The sequence below is a fragment of the Aspergillus undulatus genome (assembly GCF_047715775.1).
Source record: "Aspergillus undulatus strain CBS 261.88 unplaced genomic scaffold BDV17scaffold_63, whole genome shotgun sequence".
In the NCBI taxonomy this organism is placed as follows: Eukaryota; Fungi; Ascomycota; class Eurotiomycetes; order Eurotiales; family Aspergillaceae; genus Aspergillus; species Aspergillus undulatus.
Window position 1 is genome coordinate 148,066 of NW_027396667.1, and position 16,440 is coordinate 164,505.

The 16,440-nt window shown below is 50.7% G+C and overlaps 7 protein-coding genes across 7 annotated transcripts; 5 read left to right on the forward strand and 2 right to left on the reverse strand.

Moving 5' to 3' along the window:
• Positions 1–353: 353 nt before the first annotated feature.
• BDV17DRAFT_205646 (putative MFS drug efflux pump) lies at positions 354–2,909 on the forward strand. Its single transcript, XM_073755334.1, has 7 exons — positions 354–883; positions 948–1,085; positions 1,155–1,311; positions 1,368–1,747; positions 1,815–2,187; positions 2,246–2,376; positions 2,447–2,909. The coding sequence occupies exons 1-7, from the start codon at positions 731–733 to the stop codon at positions 2,858–2,860; spliced, it is 1,746 nt and encodes a 581-aa protein (XP_073611608.1). The 5' UTR covers positions 354–730; the 3' UTR covers positions 2,861–2,909.
• Positions 2,910–3,219: 310 nt separating this feature from the next.
• Positions 3,220–8,668, reverse strand: BDV17DRAFT_273842 (Mtc5p). Its single transcript, XM_073759049.1, has 2 exons — positions 8,587–8,668; positions 3,220–8,533 (listed from the first exon to the last, which is right to left on the reverse strand). The coding sequence occupies exon 2, from the start codon at positions 8,289–8,291 to the stop codon at positions 3,942–3,944; it is 4,350 nt and encodes a 1,449-aa protein (XP_073611609.1). The 5' UTR covers positions 8,292–8,533; positions 8,587–8,668; the 3' UTR covers positions 3,220–3,941.
• Positions 8,669–9,049: 381 nt separating this feature from the next.
• BDV17DRAFT_284475 (E2 ubiquitin-conjugating protein UBC13) lies at positions 9,050–9,621 on the forward strand (the record flags this gene model as incomplete). The annotated part of the gene is made up of 3 exons (XM_073760539.1): positions 9,050–9,102; positions 9,166–9,386; positions 9,446–9,621. The coding sequence occupies 3 exons, from the start codon at positions 9,050–9,052 to the stop codon at positions 9,619–9,621; spliced, it is 450 nt and encodes a 149-aa protein (XP_073611610.1).
• Positions 9,622–10,042: 421 nt separating this feature from the next.
• BDV17DRAFT_205695 (uncharacterized protein) lies at positions 10,043–11,953 on the forward strand. Its single transcript, XM_073755335.1, has 5 exons — positions 10,043–10,451; positions 10,539–11,029; positions 11,084–11,199; positions 11,256–11,639; positions 11,702–11,953. The coding sequence occupies exons 1-5, from the start codon at positions 10,402–10,404 to the stop codon at positions 11,744–11,746; spliced, it is 1,086 nt and encodes a 361-aa protein (XP_073611611.1). The 5' UTR covers positions 10,043–10,401; the 3' UTR covers positions 11,747–11,953.
• Positions 11,954–12,102: 149 nt separating this feature from the next.
• BDV17DRAFT_205762 (60S ribosomal protein eL24) lies at positions 12,103–13,412 on the forward strand. The gene is made up of 4 exons (XM_073755337.1): positions 12,103–12,311; positions 12,464–12,607; positions 12,780–13,319; positions 13,376–13,412. The coding sequence occupies exons 1-3, from the start codon at positions 12,261–12,263 to the stop codon at positions 13,065–13,067; spliced, it is 483 nt and encodes a 160-aa protein (XP_073611612.1). The 5' UTR covers positions 12,103–12,260; the 3' UTR covers positions 13,068–13,319; positions 13,376–13,412.
• A 628-nt stretch (positions 13,413–14,040) lies between these two features.
• On the forward strand, positions 14,041–14,514 carry BDV17DRAFT_295140 (40S ribosomal protein eS30; the record flags this gene model as incomplete). The annotated part of the gene is made up of 3 exons (XM_073762997.1): positions 14,041–14,100; positions 14,317–14,421; positions 14,491–14,514. 3 exons carry the CDS (start codon positions 14,041–14,043, stop codon positions 14,512–14,514), a joined length of 189 nt encoding a protein of 62 aa, XP_073611613.1.
• Positions 14,515–15,195: 681 nt separating this feature from the next.
• On the reverse strand, positions 15,196–16,135 carry gup1 (glucosamine 6-phosphate N-acetyltransferase). The gene is made up of 2 exons (XM_073755336.1): positions 15,562–16,135; positions 15,196–15,492 (listed from the first exon to the last, which is right to left on the reverse strand). Exons 1-2 carry the CDS (start codon positions 15,988–15,990, stop codon positions 15,403–15,405), a joined length of 519 nt encoding a protein of 172 aa, XP_073611614.1. The 5' UTR covers positions 15,991–16,135; the 3' UTR covers positions 15,196–15,402.
• Between the last annotated feature and the right edge of the window lie 305 nt (positions 16,136–16,440).

The window sequence follows — 16,440 nt, forward strand, 5'->3', positions numbered from 1 at the left end:
GCAGTTCGCCGGAACGGGGAAAGGGGCATTCTCGGGCTGCAAGCGCGGTGCGAGGACTTTTGCTAGAATACGTCCTGTTAGCCAGAATCTGCCCTGTTCTAGCTCCTGAGCCCCGCATAACTTGTAGCAAGATCCTGGACATTGATTGCATCGTCTGAAATTTCCCGCCGCAAACCTCCTGAACCGGCCAGGACCGTAAAGCACACAACGCAGACGACTTGATTTGCCCCTCCATTAGACCATGACAGGTTTTTGAGTTCAACTAGTCACTAGCTCTAAAGGTGCTATAACCAGTGTCATTGGTTGTGCCCTGCTTCTCCACGTTTTTGAAGGACTAGTCTTCTAGAACCCCGGCATTCCCCGGGTTTGATAGTCTCCTCCATCCAACCACGATCTTTGTCTTTCCTGTCGGCAATCATGCAGCACCAGGACGTTGAGCTTTGCCTCGGCCTATTGAGATGGGTGTTACAGCCGACTGGATGTTTCAGTCCTTTCCGGCGGTATCTCTCTGATACGAATCGTTTGTTGTCGTCATGACCATGACTCCTACTCCGCATCTTGGACCCCAGTATACAAGCCTCAGACCCGCGGCCGAGAGAGGGGCCGCTGCAGCGCTTTTGCTGAAATCTCTTGTGTTACCCACACTGTCTCCATACTTGTCTGGGCTTCGAGGCTTCTTACTCCTTCTCTTTCAATCTCGAGTTAAATCTATATATCGATTCCTGTCACAATGGTTTCTACTCCTACGGACTCCGGTCAATCCCAGGTTGAGGAAAAGACATCGAGCCGTTCCGATACCAGTTTGAAACCGGACGCAAGCCGTCTGGAGTACACAGGAACTTATGCTGATGAGACTGGCGGTGCTCAACAAGAACACCATGAGGTAAAGGAGAAGATAGAGACCATGATCGGCTCCTCAACAATGTCTTTGCTGATTTCCTCTGAAGATGACTTTGCGCCGATTCATGGGATTCGTGGCCATGGCTTTTCTCTGGACCGGTAGTCAAATCCCTGTTTACCTTTTCGGCGGCATCCCGCCTATCATCTATGGGGATATCGGTGGAGTGGATAGATGGGTCTGGTTTGTATGCTATGCTCCGCAATGCTGCTCGTCTTCTGCCATCTGAGTGAGGCTAATCTGTGTTCATCGATAGGTCTTAGCGAACCTGCTGGCTCTGGCTGGTGTATGTCCCTTTGTCGGTTCTCCCTCTGATCTGATCGGACGCCGCTATGTCGCTCTCATTGGTGTTACGCTGGTTACTGTCGGGATGATTGTATGTTCAACGGCGAAAACAATGAACGCCTTTATTGGTACGAACAAGTTGATTTTCGCCCTCGTCGCCAACCAAAATGCTGATTTAATCTAGCCGGCATGGCCATTGCAGGGGCTGGCGCAGGCGTGAACGAGCTGACTGCACTGGCTGCCACGGCTGAGATGGCACCTACTCGTCAGCGAGGCACATACGTCGCCATCCTGATATTTACGATAGCTCCATTTGCCCCCTCAGTGCTATGGGCTCAGCTGATTGCGGACGCGGGCAGCTGGCGCCATGTTGGTGCGTTTTGCGCTGGTTGGAGCGGACTCGGTCTAATCATCACGGCGGTCTTTTATTTCCCTCCGCCGAGAGTCAACTCGGAAGGACTTAATCGAGCTGAAATTATTGGAAGAGTTGACTTCATGGGCGGTTTCCTTAGCATCGTCGGTTTGATTCTTTTCATGGCTGGAATGCAGTGGGGTGGATATCAGGTATGCTTCTCATCCACCCAAGTTTTCACTCGCCCCTGGCCGCATGCATTCTAATAATCTTTGACAGTACGACTGGGACTCTGCACATGTTCTCGTCCCTCTCATCCTCGGATTGGCTCTTCTTGTCGCCTTCGGTTTCTGGGAGGTCTACGGTGCTAGACACCCTATCTTTCCCAGTCGCCTGAAGCAGGAGCCTCGTACCCTGGGCCTAACGCTCATCATCACCTTCATATCCGGCGCGAACTTCTTCTCTGTCATCATGTTCTGGCCTACCCAGGCATTCAACGTCTACGGCCATGACCCACTCGGCGTCGGTCTTCGCAGTCTCCCCATAGGGTTCGGTATAATGGGCGGCGCCTGTATTGTCCTATGGTTGCTCAGTGTTCTTCGCGGTCATAATAAGGAGCTTTTGATTGCTAGTAGTGTCCTTATGACGGCAGGTATGTATGCTCGGAAAGTGAAGGCTGAAGCTCAATGGGCTGATATCTTTTTACACAGGGTGCGGCGCTATGGCCGTTGCCGAGGTCGACAATATGCCCAAGCTTTGGGGCATCCTGATTGTCGCGGGACTTGGAATCGGCGGGATCGTCGTTCCTGCCTCAATCATCACCACTATCATCTGCCCAGATGTACGTATAATCCTTACCCAGCGAAGCAATCTTCTCTTCCCACCTTCTAACAAAAACCCCCTGCACCCAGGATCTTATCGCCACAATCTCAGCTCTAACCCTGTCGATCCGCGTCGTAGGCGGCAGCATCGGCTACACAATCTACTACAACGTCTTCGTGAACAAATTCGGCCCCAACGCCGAGCACTACATCGGCGGGCTCATGAGCACACAACTCAACATCACCGATGCCTCCCTCATCACTGAGGCAATTGAGCTGACTAGCGCCTCGCTCCTAGAGGGGTTGCATGAGTTTCCGGGGATAGCGGGCAATCAGGCTGCGTATGATGCTGTTGTCACGGCTGGTCGTGTTGCGTATGCGGTTAGCTATAAGTGGGTTTACTATGCTAGTACTGGGTTTGGCGGGGTGTCGATTCTCGCAGCGTGCTTTCTGGGGAATATTAAGAATTATATGGATGATCATATTGCTGTAGTTATGTATTAAGGTGGTTTAGCTGCCAGTTATGATGGGTTTGTTAATTACGTATATAGTCGGATGGAGCAATATATATATATATTGGCGGATTTTGTCAAGAATGCCTGATTAACTGATGACGGCATTCTTTCAAAGAAGACTTGTTTCTTGAATTCTCTCCTAGATCCTCAATGAGTCCATACAATGCTACACGATTACTATGATTGGGTTTCTGCAAACTCCCATAGTACGGAATACCTAAGATACTAACTAATGGATGCTATAGATCAATTCTCCACTTCCCCGATGAGGTGCGCGGAAGATCCCGCCGCGCTGGACAACCGTTGATACAAGAACCACAGAACCTCACCTCATCCAGAAAGCGAAAACTACATTACGCAGTTGAGATTGGAGAATAACAGCGTCCAGTGAAAATGGTAAGCCTACCCAGCGCCGAATCTCATCAACTGCCTAAACACAACTAACTTCAACCAGGCCCCCACCGAAGTCCTCTACCTAGATAACGCCTCGCTCAATAGCACAGACACGCAGATAGTCTCATACAAGCCGTTATCAAGCTTGAATGATGCCGAGAAATTACTGGCGAAAAATGTCCCAATGGAGCAGAGCTATGCCGTCATCACAAAGCAAACGGTCTTCTACCCGCAGGGCGGAGGGCAGGCCAGCGATACGGGGAGAATAACAAGAACACAAGACAGTACCGGTACCAGCAACAGCAGCAAGGACAACTTCGAAGTCCTCCTTGTCCGCAAAACAAGCGACGGGGCGATTCTCCATTTTGGGCTGTTCCCTTCTACTACTGTTGGTGGTACTAGTATTACGCCGCAGCCCTAATCAGAGCCACAAACATGGCTAGCAGAGAACATCCCCGTCACGCTACAAATCGACATCCCTAAACGAAATTACCATTCCCGACTGCACACAGCAGGGCACATCCTCGGCCTTGCGATGCGGCTCGTACCAGAACTAGGAGACAGGAAAAGGTCAAAGCGAACCATTTCCCCGGCGAAGCGAGTCTCGAATTCGATTCGTTAATGCAAAAGGGTATATATTCGTCTAACGTAACAACATCATCACGCTTCAGCATCATTCATCTTTCAAGAACTTGATTCATAGAGGACCTCTTGGGCACAAACGCCGAGCTGCCGGGGGTTTTCGACTTCCGTTTATCGTCCTTGCCACGCAGGCCTCTGCTAAGACCTCCCCCAAGACCCCTAGCCAGGGAAGCAAACGGAGACGCACCCCAATGTTCCAGGTCATCCTCCGCCTGACCAGGATTGACCAAGCCATCAATAGATCTCGACCCTTCCGAGCGTCTGGTCTGGGGTCTATGTGTGGGACTGTGATTGTGATTGTGATTGTGATTGTGGCTGTCGCCTTCGAGGATCGGGGACGGTGAACGGCTCCACGGTGTCGACGGGAGATCGGTCACGGTATGTTCTGCACATTTGCAGCCGCAACCCGCAGGGCAGAACTGCGAATTTAGCTCTTGATCATCCAAAACGGCCGAGAGCCACTCGCGGTAGCAGTTGAAGCAACATACGTGGCCGCAGCCGAGACAAGGCGTGAGCATGCCTTCGACTACCTCATGGCATATGGCGCATGGGAGTTTGAGCGGTAAGGGCCGCGTGGGCTTGCAGGTTGAACAAAGTAGCGACGTCGTTCGTCCTTTGGCCTGTGTCTGACCTTTTGGACGCGGTGATACGGCATTAACAACGCCTTGGATCGCGAATATGGATAGCTGGGGAGTGCCGCAGCCGAGGCAATGTCGTTGGAGTCCTAGTCTTTTATTGTCCTCTTCTGCCGGTGTTCCGGCTGAGTTATTGCGAGAAGCAGAATTAGCAAGCGAAACGGAGTCTTCATGGCTGCTAAATCGTCCCTGCGGGGAGCTACTGTCTCCTGAAAGCATTGTGGTATCGCCGATTTTCAGTATTTCGCTTCTTTCCACCGGTAACCCCCATATTGAAAGCAGGTTGGCATAGGCCATGCGGTATGACCGGTACAGCTGAGCTTTCTTTGGATCAAGAAGCAGGTTCTGGATAGTGTCATCGCTGTCAAAAGCATCTTTGTTCTTGAGCGCAACTCGGAGTTTCTTTTGTACTTTCGGACTTGGTTTTTCGCTCTCTGCGTCGGAATACGTCAGTGATGTGGGCACGGTAGTTGTTGAAAGATGGTCCGATCTGGCGGGCGTAGGCTTATTAGTGGTAGAGCCACTGTTAAGAGTCCATGTCCCAGATCCTGGGCCCGGTTCTGCTTGTGGACTTTCAACCTGACCGTGTCTTCTTCTCAAAAGGCCGCCGGCAGGGGGCGATGCCGAGGATGGTGCGAATGTAAAAGACCTTGAAAGGGAAGACGCAAGAGCAGAGCCAAACCCGGAGCCACCTCGCGGCTGCAATTGTTGATCAGGAGAAGCGGCTAAAGACGGATTGTGAGTAACTGCCCTCCTCTCGACAGCTAATCCGCTTGTACGAGAGACGAAAGGCGGCGTTGTGCTTGTGAGATAAGGTGGGGTAGTGCCAGTACGCCACAGCTCTGATGATGACCGTCCGGAGCTCTGCGTGATAGGGGTAGTATGGCTATCTTTCGGCGTGGAGTTGAGCGGTGTTCCTGCGGCCGGGGCAGCACGAAACTCCAGAGAGAAAAGCTCTTGGTCTGTCTGTTGCGGTGATGCTTGTTCTATGGACGGTGCTCGGTCAAGATTGGGCTCGTGTAGAACACAGGATAGCATCGCAACCATTTGTATATCACCGGTTTGTTCAAAATGCGCGAAAAGGGCTGGGATGAGCCAATGGCCACCGAAAGGGTGATTCCCCCACAGAACGGCGCCCGCTAGTTGTCGAGAGAACCTATCAGGGTGGAGGACATCAGAGCGCAAGTCTATAGCACTATCTTTTCGGGGAATGGGCGAAGGTTTTGGCGTATGCTTTGCGAGAGAGTGTGGCCGCGATGACTTGCCCTGATATAAGATGAGTTTTACCAGGCCCCATATACGGGCCAGCTCATAATAGCCATGCTCGAGAGCAACACCCGCATTGTGGGCACACACAGCAACAACGTCGCCACATATACGGTACTTACTCGCCAGCTCTCGTTTGGCAGGTAGTAGACTGCTTAGATCATGTATAGCAATCACGTTCTGTGGACTATCAGATGATCGTGTAGTCATTCCGCCGACGGTCGATCGCTGGGAGTTGTCGGTTGAGCGTGGTGGCCGATACAGTCCAAGGCTACCTGCACTGCGCCATGTCTGCGGTGTCGGAAATCTATGTTGAAACCCTGATAGAATATCAGATGAACCAGAGGAGCTGGAGGTTTCAGCTTCAGAATCATCCGAGTATTCAGAGGCACCGTCGTCAGTACTTGCAACGGTACCTGTTTTATGCGGCCCGGGCGATCCCGTCTGAAAGCGCCCGAATGTCTCGAAGAGATTGTCACTTCTTGATAGTCTCATCTCCTTGAGCCCTAAGTTCTCAAGGGCCCATTCCGACTTATCCTTCTTCGTTGGGAAGAAGCACACAAGACGGCCGTCATTGGACCATACTGCTCCACATTCCCGAGCTCGTGGAACCATCACGTTTGCATTGACAGGCCGAATCAACTCTGAACTCATTGCTAGATCCTGGCTTTGTGACAGACCAACTTCATCCTCATCACTAGACTCGTCGCCCCCAACGTGGCCATTCGTAGGTGATTTCACCGTCTCTGCCGTTTCACCTAGAATCCACGCAATGCTCTCTTCGAGGCTGCTTTCACCCAATAAGTACCGCACAACGCCTTCGAGGCAGCCTCGTTTGTGTGATAGGTATGTTTCCGATATAGTATGAAGCTCTGTAACGATTTTGCTAGCCAGTTGGTCGCTAACAGCAGAAGTCTTCTGCACGCTGAATGTGGGCACCGAATCCCTAGGGTAATCTGGCGGGAACTTGATGTCCACGCGTATGAAAAGCGAGCCACCATCAGTATCCCACGGCCCATGTAGAGAAATTGTGGCCTTTCGTCGCCTGATATCGACTGACTCAAAAGCTACCTTCGTGAATTTCTCGCCCACGTGGGTTATTTCGTCCCCGAGCGTTTCAATGTCCCATCCTGATATCTTCACGCCCCTCATCCAGGCGATCGGATTAGTGTCGGCCCGCAAGCCAGCCTTGCTTTTCATTCCAATTCTCGAGTCGGCGTTGCCGCCTTGTATCCAGGCAGGAGCGTATGGGATCGATATGGTATTCATACCTGCGCCGCGAGACGCCGGAGGAACGGGAGTCTCGAATGCCGGCGACGAAGAACCATCTTCCTCTATCTCCAAGCCAACATTCTCATCCCGGAAGCTCCTGTAAGCCGCTCCTTTCCTGGTAATATTCAGGTTGGATATGAACGATTTTCCTTTTTCGTAACCAACTCTCTGGAGAACGTCGGGATCGACTCGATGCAACCGAAGCTCTTTATCGGTACCCCAAGATACTAACTGAAACTCCCTGTCATCAATGCCGTCGACAACGTCGCCACGCGCTCTCCACAGAAACTCTTTCACTTGGCCTTTATGGCCGGGGAAGCTGTGAACTGGTGGGAGGTGGCCCTCAGGATCCGTACCTTCCATGGCTCTGCGGCTGTAGAGGTGGAGGTCACTATTGCCCCTCTGAGGCATAGCAAGAACACCCCAACCGAAAGGCGTATTCCGCGCACGCCAAACAGGAAAGGGTGCCTTAATCACTTTCTCTGGTACGTCATCCTCGACAGTATAGTCCCAAAACTTGATTGTTTTATCTAAAGAGCATGTTGCCAAGGCCCCAGGTCGGACTCTATTCCAATCAACGCCGTAGATCTTTGTATCGTGAGCCTTGATAGAACGGATTGGATAAGCTCCCATCCGTTTATCCCAAAACCGGAGGAATTTGTCGTGAGAGCTCGCGATGATATTAGGATCTTGACGATTCCACTTCACCTGGGTAGCTCCTGCGAACCAATCCGAGAACGAGATAGCCGGGCGTAGTGTAGCTCGAAGATCCCAGCAATGGACGAAGCTGTCGACCGCACACGTCGCAAGAATGTCAGGGTGATGCGCGGAGAAGTTTATATCCGTGATAGCCCGGGTGTGAGCATGTAAGACATGTTCGATAGAATTCTGGTAGCTCTTCATCGCGAGGTTCCAGACCAGCGCCTTCTGGTTTGACGTGCTCACCACCCAATAGTCTCGAGCAGCAAATGGAGACCATTGAACGTCCGCAACTTCCCATGGTGTATGATGAGGGAGATATCGAGGTGGAGAGTAAGGCGAATCCAAGTCAATAACGTGAAGGCCCTCTTTCGACGCTAGGACTACGTCTCGACCGCATGGCGATATAGACATAGAACCAACAGGTTGGTCCACGTGGAAAGAGCTGTCCTCTCCATATGTTGGACTCTCCCAAGCCGAAGTCAACGGCCGCGGTTCGTTGGAATCGGACATTTTGGCCTTGCCGGGCGCCGGTTGTCAAGCAGCTTGTATACTCTGCTACCGGCGGCGGCTTTCAATTGACGAAGAGACACATTCACTGCAAAAGTTGCTCGTAGTTCTGGGTAGTCCCATTTCGAAGAAGCGCGGGGGTTTTCACGATCGATTATATGGCTTCGAACGGCTCAAGGGCTATGCGCATGAGATGGCGCATTGTGTGGGGAACCAGCTCTTAATGGGTATCAGATACCTAGAAACTGGCAGGTCCATGAGCACGCGAAGGGGTCACAGTAAAAGAGAGGCTACTTACACGTGAGTGAGCCGAGTCTGGCTTTTGCCCACAGATTGAGAACGCTGAATGGTTGGCACGAAAGAGGACAGCATTGCCTCCAGTACTCTGATAGACGTGACCTCAGATTATTGCGGACCCTCGATCAGCCTCGGCGTTAGGCGCAGCGCCAAGAGGTCACTTGTGGTACGTGCAGTCTGCCGTACTGGCTACGGAGGTCCAGAACTGCCATTAGTGTAGGGGCCCCTCCGTCGGTTACGTCGTCCCTCAATCCTTTGCAATAAGTTCTATTCAAGCACCGTCTCTTGTTTTCCCGGACTATCTGTTGATAATTCAACTTGGGGATTTCCTTCAATCCCCCTTTCCTGGTATTTATCGCGAATTTGGTTGAATCCTTCATCCTGCACGAGGAAATAGATTTTGAGTGCCAGTCACCCCGCGCTGCCATACCCTCGAGCCTCGGAGCGCAAGCCCGCAACGCAAGATGGCCTTGTCAAAGAGAATCACTAAGGAAACGGAACGTCTTCTGGCAGAGCCGTATGTCTCCCAAAACCATCTCAATTCCGATCTGAATAGATCACTAATACTTTCCCGATTTAGAGTTGCTGGTATCACCGCCGTCCCTCACGAGGACAACCTGCGATATTTCGATGTTACCATCCACGGTCCGGCACAGTCTCCATATGAAGGTGGAATCTTTCGTCTTGAGCTATTCCTACCTGAAGATTACCCCATGACTCCTCCCAAGGTCCGATTCTTGACCAAGATCTATCACCCTAACATCGACCGCCTTGGACGGATCTGTTTGGATGTGCTGAAGAGTATGTTCTTGAAGGCCACTATGTTCAATGAACGGATATGCGGACTAACACTCGTTCAGGCAACTGGTCTCCAGCCCTTCAAATCCGTACCGTCCTACTCTCGATCCAGTTATTGCTGGGAGCCCCGAACCCTGACGATCCGCTTGCAAACGACGTTGCTCAGCGCTGGAAAGAAGACGAATCGGCGGCTATCAAGACTGCAAAGGAATGGACCAGAACCCACGCAATGGCCTAAGAAGCTCTGGGCTTGTCAATAGATTGCTGTGCGAATAATTATCGTCGACGCCGTGATGAGATCATGAGGAAAAATATGCGACTTTGACCTCCCTGCATTGTCTTTCTGTTGGATCAGGATTATACTCTCAAGATTTAGCCTTGTCTTTTATGGAGGGAGGAGCCTCATCTCACTTATTACATTTGCATTCTATTCCGATTCTGGTTCGTTCCACCCTCGCGTTGATGTACGGTGAAAGGGCGACTACTCATCTCCGATCTTCCAGGCATGCCATATTTTCGGCCTACTGCAATTCGGATTCATGAATTACTATCCACGAATTTACAATAGAATTCGCTTCAATAGAACTATCTACATGCTTGACCGGTCCATACTCGGATGAAGAGAGTATAGAAGTCATTCATCGTAATGCTTTGGTTGTCCATGTTCTCCCTTGAGTTGCGCTTTAAGTCCAGACCCAAAGCATGTTCGTATGATTTTGACTCGAGTCAGCAATGCCTCTTCTGCAGTAATCAATTCGTCCGGACTGCTGGTCAAAGAGGGCAAATTCACTAGGTTAATCTTAGTCCAATAAACACAATCCACAGCTGCTGCAATGGAGACTGTGAAATCGGCTAAGGTATATAAACACAATATCTTTCTCGCAACAAATGCCTCAACTTTCTCTTTATCTCATGGGTCAAGTCTTCTCAGTGCTTTCAGACTCGGTGTGGAGCTTCTTTCTTGTTATTACAAGCAAACATCAAACCTTTCAATCGAATCTGCCCTCCTCAAGACAATATGGTGAACAAATCCAGAAAGAAGCCACGCAGAGCGAAGGGACTCAGAAAGTGAGTTGCGGAAATCTTCCTAGGCACCCCGATCAAGGACCGGCCTATACTTTGCTCGCATCCTGCTAACACAACCAACGTGAACAGCAGCCCGGGCAGCAGCGCCGAGCTGATCAAGGGTACTGACCAAGGAAATTTGCCTAACAACATAGCCAATGAGCTCGAGACCTCGTTCCATATCGTTGACCATAATCGTGCTGATTTGCCTTCGCCCTGTATCCCCGTGACTGAGGGTACCAACCAAGTGCCTGCACAACACAAGTCCACCGAGGATTCCCCCAGAGAAGGCGCCCTTCGAAGACGCATTCGGACCCTCACCTTGAATTCAGCAAGACCATCTCCCGAGCTGAAAAGGCGGAGCTGGGAAACAAAGTCCTCATCAGCCAACAGCTCGCGTGTTTGGTCAAGTTCATATCGTGATTCTGTGGCAACACAAGACACAGCTTCTCCGGAGCACAGCCCATCGGGTTCGGCCATAATTGAGGATCTGAAGGCGAAGAGAAGAAGTGACAGAGGAGCATCACCGGCGAAACTCAGTGCCTCGTCAAGTGCTCTGAAATACATCAGGTCGCCGAATGGTAGAGTTTCACGGCCCCTCACTTTGACCTCTTCCATGATTGCTTATGTTGCAGATTACATGTTCGTGGACTTCGATTATTGCGAGGCACAAGCAGCAATGAACAGAGCTCCCAGCAATGATCAATTGGCGCGCGAGCCAGAGATAGGGAAGAGCTCGTTTGATGAGCTGGTAAGCCCCATCCCCACCCAACACCAAACAAACAAGTAGTACTGACCATGTTAAAGCTTGCCTATGTTCGTCGCATGACTGGAACTGAAGTTGCCACAATTTCCGTGAATGACCCGAAAGCTCCCCGCAGGCCCAACGATGCTAGACCTTGGAACCATCGGAACTTATCATGCGTTGACTGTCGCGAATCCTGCCCTATCTGCAACACAACCTGCTGTATGAAGGAAGAACTAGCGCGGCAGGCGGCCGACGAGAACCTTAGCCTTGACAAAGTCCAGCAAGCAAAGCGTCTTCTAAAGATCATCGAATATCTCGGTTTCTACAACAAAGACGTCAGTACGTTCGCGCAATGCACGCCTCCCGATGGATGTGGTCGCTATGTATGCCCCAGCTGCTGCGGCATTTGTCCGAGCGAGATATGCCGGGATATCCAATGCAAGGTAAGCACTTCAACGCCTCAAGCATATATATTACATGCAGAAGTACTAATTTGAGGGTATAGGAATGCAAGCCGAAACCGTGGAAGTCCTGCGACTGGCATGATTGAGCCCTAACAACAGCAGCGATAGCGCATAAGCTTACGGGAACGTCGCGATATGATGTTCAATATCCGGCGAGGAGACGATCTGAGTTTCGATCTATCTTATATTCCACCTGACAGCATGGTATTACATTCGCAGTAGCCTGCGCATTGAGAGGCCCGTCCAAACTAAGCTTTACGAATGTCGTTGGGCTTGAATGTTTTGCAGTTATGGAGGACATAATGGTAAGATGCCATGGAAACCGAAATTGAGAATAAATGAAACCTTCAAGTCATGATAGCACCTGAATTCTCATTAAAGTAAGATTATCGTCTTAATGGAGCGTATACTATCTTCATCCCCTTGTAGATGTCAGGTCGAGGGCAGAGCGGGGTCACGTGGACGCGCTTAGCGAGCTCCGCACCGCACCACCTCAGAATTATGTCAGTCTAGCGGCAGTCGAAGAGACGATTCGACTCAACCACCCAACGCCAAACGACAACATCTCGTTCAACCGGTCGCGCATCTCTCACGTTCAAGATGCGTACCTACGACGATTCTTTCAGCGGTCAGAAGATCTACCCCGGCAAGGTGCGTTTTGTCCCGCCAACACAGTCACCCGTCCGATGAATTCGCTCGCCCCGACCAAAAAGCCTCAGGGCTTCACGATCGATTAAAAAACACAATCGCGATTGCAAAAGCGTACATGAGGATATATGTTGACATTTGGTTCTCTGAAATAGGGTAAGCTGTTCGTCCGTGGCGACAGCAAGATCTTCCGCTTCCAGAATGGAAAGTCCGAGTCCCTTTTCCTGCAGCGCAAGAACCCTCGCCGGATAGCTTGGACTGTTCTCTTCCGTCGCCAGCACAAGAAGGGTATCTCTGAGGTCGGTACCGCCTTTTCTTCATCAGTGGTTTTTTGAGTTTGGTCGTGAAATTAAGATAAATGAGGGGTTTTGGGATGGATGCTCGAAGAGGCGGAACTCTGGTGGAAACAACTGGACCATATGATGTACGAAAAGGGAGACGGATTGATGCTGACGAGAATCTGATATACAGGAAGTTGCTAAGAAGCGTACCCGCCGTGTCGTCAAGCACCAGCGTGCCATCGTCGGTGCCTCCCTCGACGTGATCAAGGAACGCCGCTCTCAGCGCCCCGAAGCCCGTGCCGCCGCCCGCCAGCAGGCCATCAAGGAGGCCAAGGAGAAGAAGGCCGCCGCCGAGTCCAAGAAGAAGGCGGAGAAGGCTAAGAACGCCGCCTCTGCTTCCAAGGGTGCTGCTCAGCGCATCCAGAGCAAGCAGGGTGCTAAGGGTTCCGCCCCTAAGGCTGCCGCTAAGTCTCGCTAAGGGATAGACGGTTTGGCTTGGGATTGGGAGGCGTGAAGGCAAGAATCTCATGGACGGATTTGGGGGCTACTGGAGCTGAAACATGTGTTTTCCTATCACCCAAAAATGAAATGTTCACAAAACTATCGGCGTACAACGGTATAAGACGGTTTCTGCGGATTCTACGGCTATCTCAGGCTCTATCATTTGCGCCCCATGGATTTCATGCAATGTGGAATGAGAAATGGATGTGGGATGATAGCCTCCCGGGATATGCGTCTAGTTAGTGTAGTTCCTGAATGATCTTGCTCGCCTCGGCATAGTCCTACCTCGAACATCTCAGACCACCAGGAATATCTAGCCCGGCTCGAGGCCCAGTAGACATCGAATCTCAAAAGGTTTCTCCAAAAGCGCCTTGTCGAGAGAGTAAGGGTGATTAGCCAGTGTATCTGCACATCTCCGAATTATAACTATACATGAATCGTGAGTTCCTCCAATTTCGAAATCAGCTCCTATAGTTCATCATACCAACTTTGATACTCCGTACAACTGATGTACCCTGTATATATGGGGAGAGTCCCAGGCAGTAGTAGGGTTCAGACCTATCCTAACCCCATTTGGCATCTATGATTTCCCCGGGCATCACTGGAAGATAGCGAACCAACGCAGAAAGTGAAAATAACATTTCATGATTTCGATATAATATGCAATTGAAGAACTCGGATACGCGAACCTCTGAAAGCGCCCTGGATCATAAAGGGTCTCGTCGTTGCAAAGAACAGAAGTACGTATATTTCTGCCTCAGACATCAATAGCCGCTGACTAACCCCAGCCCTTCCGCCCTTCCGAATTTTGCCATCTCGCTTACAGGTCAGCACTAGCGCGATTCGCCCACAGAAGCCCAGCGCAGCGGTGACTCAATCAACCCCCCTTTACCACACCTCGACTTTTCAACTTCCCATCTCGATCGACAAGTTCATCATCACCAGCAGCCATGGGTAAGGTTCACGGATCTCTCGCCCGTGCGGGTAAGGTTAAGTCTGCTACTCCTAAGGTGGGTTATATCTCATTTTCCTCTCGATATTCGTTGTGGCGGGAGGGATGCGTTGGGGTGGTTTGGTGATACTGGATGAGGAACAGGTGGGATTGGTATTTGTGGGAAGGAGCTTGTCTCTTTTGCAGGCCGTTTTGGATACGTGAAAGGGTTGATGTGATGGAAAGATGCAAAAGATTTGGGCATACGAAGCTAACGGAGTTTTTTGTGATATAGGTCGAGCCCCAGGAGAAGAAGAAGCTCCCCAAGGGCCGCGCCATGAAGCGTCTCAAGTACACTCGTCGTTTCGTTAACGTTACCATGACTGGTGGCAAGCGGAAGGTACGCTCACGTCGCTGAGATAAAGAAGGGAGACACCTGGAACAACGGACTGACTCGCCTTCGCAACAGATGAACCCCAACCCCGGCAACTAGATATACCCTACCTAGCGAAAGGAGTCAACTGATAATCGCGGCGGGGAAATGACGATGACGACCACGAAAAAAAGAGAAGAAAAGCGCGATATCCAACGACCTGGACGGTTAATACCCGTTTTCCATACCTAGTCAGAAAAGAACATATCTATGAACGCCGACACGGAAGGCTCAAGATTTTCGATCCAGAAAAGGAGCCGGGGACTTGGGAGTGCTTACGTTGGGGACGGTTCGGTTTGCGGTTGCGGTTGTTTCCTTTTCATGCATGGCTAGTTATTCATGGGTCTGGTATCTTCATCATCATCAAATGGGAACTTCAACTTCGTTACTGGGATCGAATCAGTCTGTCTCACATGGGCTTCGTACGGTGATGCTCGGAGGAGTTACCTTCGCCCTAAAGGGCTGGCGCACTCCTTGAGCCTTCGCATTGTGCTTCGTATTTTCTCTTTACGTAGCTACGTCTTCAAATGCTAGAGGCCTCGACGCCGCTTACTTGGAATCTCCATTTGAAACTTGGGCAAAACCGCTATGTAATCCGTAGATCAAAGCTAATTCTCACGATCCAAACACCTTGGTTCCCCTTCCAAAGGACAAACATCAACCACACTATTTGCATGCATAGTAAATACTTTCCAATCCCGGTTGGATTCATGAATTGTCCTCTGCTACTTCTTCATATGAATGAGCACAACGTGTATAAGAAAGCTTTTGGTCTATGTATACATCTATACTTTAGTAAACCAACTAACAAGCGCCCCGACAAAGCCAGTACCGACCAAGAATCTCTGAACGCCAGTAGAGACGATCAAGAACCGACTCACGAAGCACAGAACAAGCAGATAAGCCCTCAAACCTGGGAGTCATTTTTCCCAGCAATCAGCCTCCCCTCTAATAATAGTGAGCCATCTCCAACCCAGCCTTCTTGAACCCACACTTCAAGTAGAACCCCTCGTTCGCCTCAGAGCAATCCAGGATAGTCTAAATAAGTCCCCTGTTAGCCTTCACCCACCCCATCCAGCACAGAATGAAGAACAGGAATTCACAAACCTTATAAGCCCCAACCCTCTCCGCCACAAAATCCAACGCCTGAATAACCCTAAGTCCCAACTTCTTCCCCTGCTGCCCCTTCTCAACCGCAATGTCCTCAATGTGCCCAACCATACCGAGCGAGTGAATGAACTTGCGCTCGACAATCAGACTCCCCGTCGCAACGACCTTATCGCTCTCATCTACAATAACAAGCAGGTAGTACTCGTCGTTGCGGGACGCGATCCAGTCGTACCGCTTGTTCCAGGCTTCTTCGCTCACGTCGCCGACCGTTGTTAGGATGCGCAGGACGTCGAGGTAGCCCCGGTGATAGTCGGAGCGACGCATCGGTCGGATTGTGTAGCCCGTTGGTAGCTCGGAGGTGACCGTGGGGGAGATGAGGGTGGTTGAGAAGAGGGGCTCTTCGGGGTTGTGGGTTGTGGTGGACATTTTGAGAGGTTGGATAGTTGATTGTGAGATGTAGTATGAACGGTGTCTTCGATTGAGGATAATGTGTTTGTTTCGAGTTGAAGCTGGCTGGTTCGTGGGGTAGTTGAGATTGTAAGGAGGGGTTGAGCGGCGGTGAACGGGCGATTGAGTTTCGGTCAAAGACTATCTCTTCTAACTTGGAGAAGGTAGGAATGCGCAGCGGATATGGAGAGAGCGGATGATGAGAATAAAGCGATTATGAAGGAAAGACGTTGAGTGTCAGGAGAAAAGTTTCGAGTTATCCAAAAACAGATGGTTGAGGCGGAGTATAAAAAGCAGGGACCCAAATCCCAGGGAGCTGAACCACGGTCCCACATGAGACTCTCTGAGATTGGACAGGTATTTATAGATCCAGGACTGTTCGACACAATTTACCTCAAGCCGATGGAAAAAAAATTTCCAGTGTACTCT

Excerpts from the sequence above, each read along its gene's own strand:
- BDV17DRAFT_205646 (XM_073755334.1), top strand. The coding sequence starts at position 731 with ATGGTTTCTACTCCTACGGACTCCGGTCAATCCCAGGTTGAGGAAAAG. Across the intron at positions 1,748-1,814 it reads TGCAGTGGGGTGGATATCAG|TACGACTGGGACTCTGCACA; the intron begins GTATGCTTCTCA and ends AATCTTTGACAG. Across the intron at positions 2,377-2,446 it reads CCACTATCATCTGCCCAGAT|GATCTTATCGCCACAATCTC; the intron begins GTACGTATAATC and ends CCCTGCACCCAG.
- BDV17DRAFT_205762 (XM_073755337.1), top strand. The coding sequence starts at position 12,261 with ATGCGTACCTACGACGATTCTTTCAGCGGTCAGAAGATCTACCCCGGC. Across the intron at positions 12,312-12,463 it reads AGAAGATCTACCCCGGCAAG|GGTAAGCTGTTCGTCCGTGG; the intron begins GTGCGTTTTGTC and ends TCTCTGAAATAG. Across the intron at positions 12,608-12,779 it reads ACAAGAAGGGTATCTCTGAG|GAAGTTGCTAAGAAGCGTAC; the intron begins GTCGGTACCGCC and ends TCTGATATACAG.
- gup1 (XM_073755336.1), bottom strand. The coding sequence starts at position 15,990 with ATGTCCACCACAACCCACAACCCCGAAGAGCCCCTCTTCTCAACCACC. Across the intron at positions 15,493-15,561 it reads AGAGGGTTGGGGCTTATAAG|ACTATCCTGGATTGCTCTGA; the intron begins GTTTGTGAATTC and ends GGACTTATTTAG.
- BDV17DRAFT_205695 (XM_073755335.1), top strand. The coding sequence starts at position 10,402 with ATGGTGAACAAATCCAGAAAGAAGCCACGCAGAGCGAAGGGACTCAGA. Across the intron at positions 10,452-10,538 it reads AGAGCGAAGGGACTCAGAAA|CAGCCCGGGCAGCAGCGCCG; the intron begins GTGAGTTGCGGA and ends CAACGTGAACAG. Across the intron at positions 11,200-11,255 it reads AGAGCTCGTTTGATGAGCTG|CTTGCCTATGTTCGTCGCAT; the intron begins GTAAGCCCCATC and ends ACCATGTTAAAG.
- BDV17DRAFT_273842 (XM_073759049.1), bottom strand. The coding sequence starts at position 8,291 with ATGTCCGATTCCAACGAACCGCGGCCGTTGACTTCGGCTTGGGAGAGT.